We start from the raw sequence: 13,152 nt of genomic DNA on the forward strand, positions 1-13,152 counted from the left end.
ACTCTGAAATGCATATGGGAATGTGAAGGGTCAAAAGCAGCAGAGGCAGCCCTGAAGAACGACAAGACTGGGCAGCTTAGACCACCAGGCATCGAGACTGCAGAGCTACAGGAATCAAGACAGGTGGCCCTGGAGGAAGGATGAAGAGCCCATGGGTAGTTCAGAACAGACAGCAGAAACCAGAACCACAGCCCTGCACAGCACAATGAGGGAAGAACAGTGACCACAGGAGTGTCACCTGACCCCTCCTGACTCCACATGACCACAATTGACTCCAGATGTATTGCAGACTGAAGAGAACATAGGAGAACATCTTCAGGACAAGGAGACACCAGAAAAACACATAAAACCAGGACATACCACTACACGCCCATCAGAACACCACCACTGAGTACTGGCAAGGATGTGTGTGGATCAACGCTGCTTCTGGGAGTGCAGAACTGGTACAATCTCTTTGACGAGTTATCGGGCCATATCCACCAATGTGGAAAACACCCCAATGTACACACGGTACAACAGTACTCTGTTATCTGGAGAGAAGCCAAGTGTTCATCAACAGGACAATGAATCAGTTGTCAGACACTGACACAACAGAATACCACACAGCAATAGGGTAAGAGAACTACTGATAGCAACAGAAAACCCACAAAAACCCCATAAATCAGATGTGTTGAACAACTGAATCCCCCTACATAAATCTCAACAGTCAAAACTTATCTGTGGTGACAGGAGTCAGAAAAGAGGTTGGTTTTGGCGTGGGGAGGTTCCTGGTCGGGGATAGCACAGCAGGGCTCCTAGCATGCTCTTGACGCTGTTTTTCATCTGGATGGCGACCATCCCTGGTTTTTATAGTGAAATATAAGCTCAGGCATGCATTTATATTTCAACTAAGAAGTTCACAACTTTAACTCGCAGCTCCTCACCTTGACCAGCTGTGCAGAGAAAAGCAAGCCCGGCCGTACACCTGGAGTCCATCAGGGGCTGGATCCCAAGCGGCACACAAGGGAGCATGCGGCAGAGGAGGAGGATCTTGCTTCAAATCTGGGCTCAAAGCCTCCCTGTGCAGCCAGGCGAGGCAGGGCACCGCATACAACCTCTGCGCTTTCCTTGCATAATAGGAACCAACGGCACACACTACAGAATATTTTTATTTCCTAAAGGCCAGTACCTTAAACATGAAACTCCAGTTTCAAAGCACCTCCTGTCAGACCCTGACATGCCCTAAAATCCACCACAGTAGTAACTACCACGGCCGGAGGACCAGGCAGTGACCCCATCGACATACACTGCAGAGAGGGAAACGCTGGTCTTTAGCCGCCCACCAGACCATGACTCCCACGCATGGGACACAGCACATGGAGAGAGGACAGGAGCTGCAGGAGCCATGTGCCAAGTGGCCCTGGCCCCGGCACACTCAGCTGAGCTTCCTCGCCATGGCCAACAGCAAAAGGATCCAATAAGAACAAAAATCGTATTACCCACCAAAAACATCAATATGTCAGTTCAGTGGTTCCAGCTCCATTTGTTGAAAAGATCATCCTCTCCCAGCTGAAGTGTCTTGGCGTCTTTGCTGAAATGCGAATGACATCGTGTGTGTGAGGTCTGCCTGTGGACCCGCTGCTCTGTCCCACTCACTGATAGGCCTGTTCTTACACCAATGCACACAGTCTTGTTATTGTAGCTTCACAGTGAAAACTAAAATCAGATAGTTTAAGTTCTCCAATTTTGTTTTTCAAAGTGGTTTTGGTTATTCTAGATCCCTTGAATTGCCATATAAACTTTGGAATCAGCTTATCAATTTCTACAAAAGCCTGCAAGGATGTTGACTGGCATTACATTGAATCTATACATCAACTTGGGGAGAGATGACATCTAAACAATTTTGAGAGTTTTCTGACCAATGACCATGGTTAACTCTCCATTTGTTTAGGTCTTCCTTAATTTCTCTCAACAATGTTTCGTAGCTTTCAAGGGACAGGTCTTGGAGCACATCTTTTGGCAAATTTATCCCATGATAATCCATATTTTTGATAATACTTTAAATATTTAAATTTCAATCCCCAATTGTTCATTTTAATATTTGGAAATACACTTTTGAGAATGCCCAGGTGGTTAGAGCATGGTGCTGATAACACCAAGGCCCAGGGTTCGATTCCTGTGCCGACCAGCATCCCCCCACACCCCCCAAAATTCACTTTTGCATACTGGCTTTTATTTTAACACCTTCCTAAACTCACTTAATTCTTGTAGCTGTTGTGTAGATTCCTCAGGCTTTTCTCCACAGATGAAATAAAAGTCTTTGTGAATGAAGACAGATGGTCTACCCTTCCTTTCCAGTGTGTGTCTTTCCTTTCTTTTATCTGACCGACTGTGCTGCATCTTTCTGCTTGCTCCCAGCCTTGGGTAGAAAATGTCTGGCCCTTCTCCACTGAATGTGCTGTTGGCCACAGGTTTCTCATGGGTGCTCTCTGTCAGACTGAGGGAATTCCCCTCTTCCTGTTTTGCTGAGAGTTCTTCATCATAAGTGAGTGCTGGACCTTGTCAAGTGTTTGTGCTACATCAACTGATAGATCACATGGTTTTCTTTTTTAGTCTGTTAATATAATGAGTTAAACCGATGGATTCTGAATGTTAAAACAACTTTGAATTCTTGGTCTAAACCCTATTTGGTCATGGCATATTACCATCTTTATATACTGATGAATTCAATTTGCTAAAATTCTTCTTTAGAAACCTTACGTCTATGTTTACAGGAGCTACTGGTCTGTACTCTTCCTCATTGTAGCACCTTTGTCTGGTCTTAACATCAGCGTAACACTGATTAACAGCTGGATGTCTATACAAAGAACACAAGCCTCTGCCCTTACTTCATACCATACACAAAAACTAGCTAGAAACAGAGCACAGACCCCCATCTAACATTATAAGACGCATAGAATAGGGAAAAATTCTGTGATGTTTCATTTGCCAAGGATGATTTTTTTTTAAAAGCATGAATCCTAGAAGAAAAAATAGCCTTAACTTCCATGGAAGTTAGACAAGAATGAAGGAGAACTGGGGACTGACCACAGCAGCCCACTCTGATGGCAGCAGGGCAGGTGCAGCAGGGAGCCACACTGCCACATCAGGGCCCAGAGTCAAGTGAATTTTCTGAAGCTGTTTTCTTAAAATGAGAGGTTTCTGCTTTATTCTGTTAATTAAAATCAGGAAGACAAATATAGAGAAAGGAAGACAACACAGGACTTCCACTAATGCAGTGTGATCTGACACCAAGGTGCTCGGCAGTCACAGAGTAAAGCTGCTGGGCACCAGGAGTGGACAGTGTGCTGCAGAAGCTGCAACATAGGGGACACGAGTCCACTCCTGCAGAGCTAGCCCTCTGCAGGGGGTGACAAGAGGCGCAGGCACTGCTGCATGTGTGCTGGGGCTGGGGAGCCTGCACCAGCAAACAAGCAAAGCCACAAGGATACTCTCAGTGATGTGCTGGCCAATCACCCAGGACTGGTCTGGGAATAGAAGAGGACCCACACTTGGAAAGCCTTGCTTCCTCTGTGATATTTCTCTATTTCCTTCTCTGCTCAGGACAAAGAGAGACAGAAATCCCAAAGGCCAGCAGTTATTCTCCGGAATTCCACCCAAGATGCAATGGCCTAATCTGTCAACCACCAAGCCTGTCCAAATCCGAAAAAGGGTCAACACTCAGGCTGGGGCCCGGGTCCAGGGAGGCTGGGCTGAGCTCTGGGCCCCTCTGTGGTATCACTGTTGGACACACCCTCCCACCCTTCCTGCAGCTGTAAGAAGGAAGGGAAGCATGGCCATGCCCAATCCGCCTGTGTGCAAGCCTTATCCAAGACCCACCCAGAGCCCCAGGAGGAAGCAGTGCCAGCCCAGGCCACACTACCCTGCCCCCTCTAGCCTCCACAGCATTCACTTCTGCAGCCACTCCTCCTGGGTGACAGAGGAGGGGGTGGCCAGGAAGAGGTGGGCCTGTCAGCCTCACAGCAGCCCCAGGAGGTTTTCCACTAAGATCAGCTTAGAGACCCCCTGGATATTGAGGCGTGCGGAACACACAGCACGCACATGGTTCCCAGACGAGCACATGCCACCCTTGAGGGGCTCACGACAATGCTGGTGTGACTGGAGGCTGCCTCTGCCTCTCCTCTCTATAGGGTGTGTGCACTACCATGGGAGCGTGGCCCTGGGCACCCTTGGCCCCTTTAGACCAGAACACCCTCAACAATGAAGGGTTTGCTGGTTCCTACCAAGGCTACTTCAGCCCAGATGTGGCAGGATTCCGTGGGTCTGCTGTGGTGAGAGTGTGTTTCCTGGAGTGGGGTCCTGAGCAGAGACCCTGCAGAGGCCTTTCTCCAGTGCACCAGCCCTGTGCTTGCTGACGTGTCAGCAGCAGGGAGACCCTTTGCCAAAGGGCAGGAGGCATGGCATGGGGACGCACTGTAGCAGCAGGTGCCCTGTTTCTGTCATCCATACACACATGGCTTAGATCATGATTCCTTTGGAAAAAAATCTAAAAATATGTTGCTTTTGATAACATGGAAGTGTATCTGAGGAAAACAGAGTTTACGATGGAAAACTGGGCAGAACCCATTTCAGTCACCTATCAACAGCGGGACTATCACCTTTACACCGACTTTTGCCACCTTGGGATCCTTACTCCCCAGGAGCAGGGCATTTGCAAACAGCAGCTGCAGCCAGGAGTGTCTTCCTGGGCACCCTATTTAGAGTTACTGTTTAAGCTAAGAAACCTCCACTAACACTGAGCGCTCCCACCTCCCTGTTATGTAGCATCTTCAGTGTTGAAATCTGTCTGCCTCCATGAGGAAAATGTCTGGCTTTATCTTGGGTAGCTTAAAAAAAAAAAATTACATAGCTATCTTACTGGGAAAAAAAAACAAAGCCCAATTCATACATCTCCCACAGCAGATGTGTGAACACAGCCTGCACCGACACTGTCAGAACCAGGTCAGCTCAGCGAGTCTCCTCTCTAAGGAAAAGAGAATTCAAGCCAGCATAGAACACACATCGATGCTGGGGGCCTGGGACAGTGGTGCAGCCAGGGTGGCCTCTGGATGGGAAGGCCCTGCAAGGCCAGGGTGGCCTGTGCCTGCGGTTTTCCTCTCAATTAGTGCCACCTCTGCAGGTCAGTGTTATCCACAGTGCCCCTGCCTGGACACCGCCTCTACGCAGCTCCTCCATGTCCAACCAACTGAAACATTACCTCCTCGATAAAAACCTCTGAGACCCAAACTGGGAGAACTAATTATCCTCCCCACTGCTTATTTACCTTTCTCAGATCAGGCCATCAGGAAAAACCAGAGTGACAGAGATGACTCATCTTCAGCATCAGGGCTGGGATTCCTTTCCCACATGCCTCCTGCATCCCACCCAAATGCAAGGTCCGGGAAGAGGCCACCACTAGTCCCTAAACCTTCAGGGCACAGAGGTATGGCCCTTTATGAGACATGGCCAGTACGCATTCACTGGCTTGTGGTTACATAGCAGCTCCAGAGCCCATGCGTCAGCTCCCAAGGGCAGACCCAAACACCTTTGCTCCCAGAGCACAACCTAGGCGCAAAGATGACCCAAATCTCTTACAGGCATTTTGGGGTCCTGGGACCCCAACTGGCATCAATCATGTGGACACAAGAAGTTTTGATCCAAACCAGGCAAGCAAGACCACACGGCTCAGCAGGCCATTCACACTCTCAAGGTAAAAGTACACCACGTCCCATCTCTTTGCAAGTCAGCTGCAGCTCTCTCTCCAGAATTCTCCACCAAATGAAAGCAGCATCTGCCAAGACGCCGAGGCCGGGAGGCCACTGATGGTAGCTGCAGAGAAAACAGAGTAGAGACCCAGGCTGGCCAGGGCGGGCAGCCATGTGCATAGGACTCGCAGCTGCCCAGAGCTGAGCTGAGCTCTTCCCATCTGCTGGTGCAGTTCCAGGACCAAGCCCAGCGAGGTGCGGGAAGCTGAGGCCCGGGAAGCTGAGGCCCAGGCAGCAACCGGTGCTGTGGCAGGACACCAGCAGTGTCCCAGGTCTGAGCTCACTCCTAAGGCTTCAGGGCCCCTGCCAGTGCACTCTGATGTGGTTCACCACAGGTGTGGAGCTCTGGGTGGAGAAGCTGGGCAGGGGCTGCAGGCCTTTCACAGGACAGCACCGTCTGTTCCCTCCTGCTCTGCACACAACTATCTGATTCTGCTGCACAGAAAATCCATACACAGATCTGGAAACCATGGTTCTATCAAGAGCGGCTTGACCTATGCCCAACACGTTGGGCTCTTAGCCACCAAAGAGTGGGGACTGCCAGGAAGTCTCCCTGCATCCCCAGCTGCCCTGTGACTCCCGCATGCCTGCCCCTCCTCCAGTTCCATCTCCTCATGAGCCTGAGCACATGCCCGTCCTCGGTGTTAGACGGAGACCCTCTGCCGGGCTCACAGACGCGTGTGGTGCTGACCAGGCACAAAACTCAGCCTGCCCAGTATCTCCAGGCCACAAAGCCCCCGGCTCCTGCACTCAGGACAGAGCACATGGACACACTGCCCAGACATGCAAGGTCTTGAGGGCACGTCAGGTTTTACTCTATCTAAACAGCACATAAACATGCCTATGTTCACAAACTGCCTCACATTTCACCCAAACTAAAGGAGCTAAATCACTCTGCTCATTAATTTTTACACATCTCCAAACCCAGAGCCTTGTCAGAGACACTGAAACAGGCAGTGGCCTTGGGACCTTCTTTTATAACCCAAATGCTTGGACTGGGGGACAGGAGACGGGGCCTGAAGCAACACTCAAACAACTTGCAACCAGGAGCTTCGGTGAGGGGACCCTGCCCCCCACCCACAAACAGGACGAGACAGTCACAGCGTGGACTGCCTGCCACACGGGCAAACCAGGCAGGAGGAGCAGTCAAGCCATCTGCTCCCTGCTGCACTGCACGGCCTCAGCTCCTCGTTAACCCCACAAGACGTTCCCATTCCTACTGTGGAAATCAGGAAACCGAGTCTCAGGACAGACAACTGACTTGTTGATGGTCACACAGATGACACAGGGCAAGGCCTCAGTGTGAACCTCATCCTGTCCAATTTCAAGTTCATGCTCAGGGGGCACTGCAGGACGAGTGCAGCCCAGACCCAGAGTCAAGACGGCGATAAAACATAGTGGTTTAGGGCCGGCCTGGTGGCGCACTGGAGAGTGCGCCGCTTGGGAGTGTGGCGGCGCTCCCGCCGAGGGTTCAGATCCCATGTGGAGACCGGTTCCCGCTCACTGGCTGAGCGCGATGCGGGCGCGACACCAAGGGTTGCGATCCCGTTACCGGTCAGTAAAAAAAGACAAAAAGGAAAAAAAAAAACATAGTGGTTTAGGATTTACACCGTTTTCCGATTTACATTGAGAATAAAACCAAACTTGGAAGTAAATTCTCCAGTAGCATTTATAGTCAGGATAACTGAAATTCAGTTAAATGTCTCATGGGTCTCACTGAAACCACAACAGAAATGTGCAGCCAAATCCAAATTACCTCAAGAGTGATTTCTGCACATAACCCTACTATGCAGCACCTGACTCTGGTCACCAGATAAGAAGCACGACCTTCAGAGAAGGCTCATGCCCACTCCTGGCTGCAGATAGAGCTCAGCAAGGGGGCCAGGAGTAGGCAGTGTGTGTCACTGAGGCCACGCACCACCTGGCTGGGAGAGCTGAGGGCAAGCATGCTGAGCGCAGGGAGAAGGACGCAAGTTACCTTTTTTCCGGTCTGCTTCTCCACCATGTCGTTGCTGAGGGGAAACTCTTCTTGCTGTGGTGTTTTAGGACACCCACCCTTGGGCATCGTTCTGCTCCCCTCACCTGGTCTTCATTTATGCCTCCATCGCCTCGTCATCAACCGTCTGCTTCGAAGGAGAGAACACAGAGGGTTAGAATTCGCTGAGCTCAGAGTGGCACAAAGCCCAAGCAATCTCACACCAAACTAAACAGACTCAGCAAGTGGCCAAGGAGCTGCCCACACTCCACACTAGGACCCAGGTCAGCACAGCTTGTCTCAGGACATCCCTCCCCAGGGGTCACAGCAACAGGAACAGCAGCCACACTGTGTGCAAGAGAACGAGGGGCAAGCACTCCACAACATCAGGAAGGAACAGCCTGCAAAGGTGATGGCCATGTCCTGGGTACCTCGGATCTCAGGCCCCGCTAGCACAAGCCAGACCCAAGACAGGGTGGGACTGAGCGGGTCTCAAGAGTTTCTGCCCCTGCTCTACATGGTCCAGTGCCACACAGAGGTCGCAGTCCTGGTCCCAGTCCCTTCCCCTCCCTCATGGGGAAGGTCGCAACACACGGTACATGCCACCAACCCACCATGGCCTCTATCTTTTACCACTTGGGAAGCAGCTCCCCTCTCCCACAACCACCGGGGAAGGTCTGGAGGACAATCACTTTGCTCTTTGGAAAGCACCAAGGATTGTGTAGTTAGCTCAGTTGGTTAGAGTGCAGCCTAATAACACCAAGGTTGGATTCCTGCACTGGCCAGCCACCAAAAAAGAAAAACAGAGGAAAGGACTACATACCCAATTCCCTAACTTCTCCCAAATAAAATGTCCAGAGGGTAGGCCTGTGGTCTCTCTAAGGGAGTTCCTCAAGGATGTCCAGGCAGCTCCATAGTCCACTCCAAGCCCACAGAGCCAGACCCTTCACCTGGGCCTGAGGCTCCTGGCCACTGTTTCCCAGGAAATCCTGGGACATGTTCTGTAATAATCATGTGTTTTATCTTCTGTATTTTATGACATTTTGGCATTTTAAAGAGCTTGCTGGCCAGGGTGAGACTGCCCCTCCCCGAGCTAGCCAAGGGCTCGTATGCAAATCAACCCCAGGCACCAGGAACCTAGAGACCAGCCCTACAGCACAAGGCCACAAGCTTCATCTGGACTTGCCAGCCCTGCCCTGCCTTTCCACGGAAACCCCAGCAAAGGCTGTGGCTGAGATCTGCCTCCTGACCCCTGGCATGCGGTGGCCCCTTTCTGCGGCCTGTGAGTATAACACTCTTCTTCTTTCCAAGCCTCATCCTGGTCTCTTCCATGGCCATAGCAACTTGACCAGGCCACGTCCAACATGGGCATCCTGGGAGCACATGTACCCTCCCCACCTTCCAGTCTCAGATCTACTCTGAGCATCACGTCCAGGCTCTTCAGGTGCACTCACAAGAGGAACAGGGAGAAGTCAGTTTGCTCCATCTTTCCAAAAGCCACCGCCCCCCACTGACATCATCTTCATGTCACAGCTGGAGAACACTGTAGACAAACCATGGCATGTGCCTTTTCTCATGTCCTCCTACTGCAGTGACATGCCTCAGTGCTACACCATTTTGGACAAAGCACTTTCTATAACTAACTGGCCTGGATCTAATAAGCTCTGGCACGTATGAAGTGCTGTGAGCAGCAGCCCATGTCCTCTACTGCCTGTGCGCTCAAGATCACGCTGCACATCACCACCCTCCATCTCCAGGCTTGCAAGATTGCGAGAATCTTCTTCACAAAAACTTCTGGAGAGCCTGCCCTTTTTTTCCCTCAAAATAACTAATAAAATCTCACAAAGTATCCTCTTAGTACTTAACTGGTGCTGTGGAGCAGATGACCCCCAAAGCCCACTGAGACGTAACTCCCATTGTGACAGTGTTAAGAAGGTGGGAAACCCCTATTATGGTAGCTGGAAGGTGGGACCTTGAAGAGGCGATTAGATTGTGAGGACTGTGTCCTAGTGAATGGATTAATCCATTGATGGTTTAATGGTGGTCATGGGTGTGGTTCTGGGGGCTTTAAGAGCAGAGTGAGGAGGTCAGCCTCTGCTTGGCCATCTGCCATGCGACACCCTGTGTCACTGTCACCACCAACAACGCTCTTACCAGGACGTGTTCCCTGGACTTTGGGACTTGACAGCCTCAGAAACTGTAAGCAATAAATATTCTATTTCTTCGTAAGTTACCCAGTTTTGGGTATTCTGGTCTAAGTAATAGAAATGGACTAAGACAAACCAGCATGAGAACCCATCTGGAGTCACCTGGGGGGAGGGACAAGCAAGACTGACCACTTTACACACCTCCTGACACTTCCGCCCACCATTCAGTGAGCAAGTGTTCCGTCCACGCTCTCAGGAGGTGAAGAAACTATTTTTTTCTCTCTTCTTGAAACTATGAATTCTACATTCTCCTCTAGCTTTTCATCACAAAACTGGAACATCTCAGCCTAGAGAAACAGTATCTCAGCACCTGACTCAGAGATACTATTGAACCTCGTGGCTGTCTGAGAACTCAGCACTAATGTTTAAGCAGAAATAAGAGGATTATAGAGAAGTTAAGATTTTTTACATTCCTGGCTGTGTCCTGTCAGGAAAAATCAAGCAACAGTCAACTGTCCTAATTCCGGATGTGAGTCTGTGGACCACCATGCAGGAAAGACCCAGAACAGCCCCAGCATGTGGACTCCACAATTCTCAGAGCCTGACCCCACCATCTATTTGGTGTCTAGAGCAGAGTGGCACATGACAGACCCTCCTTCCTCCCACAGTGCCTCCCTCGGCCTCCCTGAGCCAGCTCTGCTGGACAGTCTCTCATGAAGCAGAGCCGTGAGCTCCTGTAACTGCCCCTTCCCTGGCAGAGGAAGCCGTCTCTGGATGTGAGCACGGCCACGGCCTACAAGACAGAGTGGGGAGAACATGATTTGCTTCCAGAACAACTGCACCCTAACCTCCAAAACAGAATTTTCTTTAAAAAGACCAGAAGCTGGATGGGAGAGAGGGCAATAGGAAGTAGTGGTGTCAGTTTTGAGCTGGCTCAGGTCAGCTTACTGGTTTTCAAAGCTCCCCAGGAGACAGGAGGATGCAGCGCCACACAGGCCACCCAGCTCACGAGCAAGTTCCGAGGTGGACGACAGCACAGGGAAGGTTCCACCACGGCCCCTGGTGCCAATGGAAAGAACATCTGAAAGCGCAGGTCGAGCACCAACAGCATCCCCTCACGCGCCCTGGATGCCCTCAAGGGTGAGTCCGTTGTTTCTGAAAGGGCTCTGCAAAGCCGAAGCACCATGCCCACTCTCTCCTGCTGTTAGAACTGAGATGCTGGGACCCCAGGGTGCACATCTCTCGGTCACAGCCTCCCCATCACACACTGTCAAATCCTACTCACCAGTGTGTCCCCACAGGCGGCATCCCAGAGCCACAATCCATCGTGGTGCGAGAAACTGATACGCTGGGCCAGACACCAGGTGGGGCCCTCCACCCCCATGTCCCCCGAAGGCCAGGTTCTAGGGGTTCATTCCAGAGGTGAAGGTAGGGGCTCGTGCACACCTGGCCTAGCACTTTTTTTTTTCCTTTTTGTCTTTTTTACTGACCAGTAACGGGATCACAACTCTTGGTGTCACACCCGCACCGCGCTCAGCCAGTGAGCGGGAACTGGTCTCCACATGGGATCCGAACCCTCGGCGGGAGTGCCGCCACACTCCCAAGCGGCGCACTCTCCAGTGGGCCACCGGGCCGGCGCTGGCCTAGCACTTTTGATGGTGTATGCCACACTTAAACCAATGGTGGGTTAGGAGCTCCACCCCGGGTGCCCATGTTTGAGCTTGGTATAAGCTCACACACAGCAGCTGCTGTTGGTGGCTTCCTCTTGGGGCTTTCAGCTCAGGGCACAGCACTGAGACCAGGTGGTAAAGCACTTTGCCTGAGTTTCTAGAGGGTAGGCTGCACGTGCTGCTGCCTGGCTCACCACGTACCTCCCAGGACCTGTCTGGTGAGCGTGAAGCCAGCGGAACCTTGGCCCACTCTTGTTATCTTTTAAATGACAGACCAGGCGAGAAGACATAGACACGTTCTGTCCTCCTCCAACGACTTGTCCACCTCCACCCTAGGGGTGCCCTGGGCCCCCGTGGCTCCACCCCAGTCTCCACCTGGCAGGGACTGACCAACCTCAACCTTTGCATGGAGTGGCTGGACCACCATGGGAAACCATGCAGACAACTCGGCCCTGGACCCTCACCCAGCATCATGACTTCTCCTGAGGGGGATTTTCTCCATGCTTGGGAGTCAGGCTAGGGGTTGTGGGGGCTGCCGCGAAATCCCCAAGCCTCCCTGTCCGATGCCCAACACTGCTGTCAAGGCTCAACCTGGCCTCCAGGCTTTCTGATCACTACACTACACGGCTGACCGTGACATGGCGGTGGCCCCCGAATCTTAGCCCCTGGAGGCAAGCAATCTTTTCCCAGGAAGGCAACTTGGCTGTTCCTACTTACACTCATTTAAGTGTGACCTAAATTCCCCTCATTTCCAAGTTCTAAGAAGTCTATTTTAAACTCACGACCTCTGAGTCAACAGTAGAGGAAAATACACCACAGAACACTGGTGACCACCGCGGCACACAGAGTGGAACAATCTGCAGGGCACAGCCTCATTCCTTCCCTTCCAAGCAGAACAGACATGGCTCCAGAGCCACAGGCTGCCAGGACACTGACAGTCCGGGTGGAGAAAGTCTTCCACGAGAGACGCCAGCACAGTCCCTGACACAAAAGCCACAGTGCCGATGCTACAGGCCCAAGGAACTTGCCAATTACCTGCAGCTGTGTCAGAGCCCAGATGAAACAGCTCTCAGCCTACAGCCAAGCCAGCAGCTATCTGCCACCAGCTCTGCGACCCATGGTCACCCAGGTGCCAGGGAGTGGGCAACCCTGCTCTGCACCTCTCCACATCACAGGCGGCACTGCAGCCCATGAAAGCCCACGTGGTGTGCGCCTGGCAGGGCCTCCTTCCCACCTGCCTGACAAGAGGCCTCTGGACAAGGATGACCATGCTGTGCTCCTTCCTGATGGCTGCGTCGCACAGCACGTGGCGTTGAGTATCACTGTCAAACCAGCCCAAGAAGACCCAACACCCCTGGCCCCACATCCCAACAAGCATACACAGAGCCTTCATCTGAGTGGACCCCCAGGAGCCATGCTCTCCTCCTTCCCCACATACACCGTCACGTGGCAGCTCTCTGCGTGGGCAGGAGACACCTCAAGTACTGAAGAGCCTCCCTCCAAGACCAACGTGACACAGGAGAGGCTACAGGTCCTGGGCAATGCCACAGTTTACAAAAATCCTGGGAATTTTAGTC

The 13,152-nt window shown here is 51.8% G+C and overlaps 1 protein-coding gene across 1 annotated transcript in view; it reads right to left on the reverse strand.

The window, feature by feature from the left end:
- ANKRD11 (ankyrin repeat domain 11) overlaps nt 1-13,152 on the reverse strand; it is a 128,212-nt gene that overhangs the window by 35,717 nt on the left and 79,343 nt on the right. Inside the window, exon 2 of the mRNA XM_008563386.1 lies at nt 7,762-7,909. Coding sequence (XP_008561608.1) covers nt 7,762-7,848 — 87 coding nt within the window. The 5' untranslated portion in view covers nt 7,849-7,909. The remainder of the gene's footprint in view (nt 1-7,761; nt 7,910-13,152) is intronic.

The sequence above is a fragment of the Galeopterus variegatus genome, unplaced genomic scaffold, assembly GCF_000696425.1.
Source record: "Galeopterus variegatus unplaced genomic scaffold, G_variegatus-3.0.2 Scaffold174, whole genome shotgun sequence".
Classification (NCBI taxonomy): domain Eukaryota; kingdom Metazoa; phylum Chordata; class Mammalia; order Dermoptera; family Cynocephalidae; genus Galeopterus; species Galeopterus variegatus.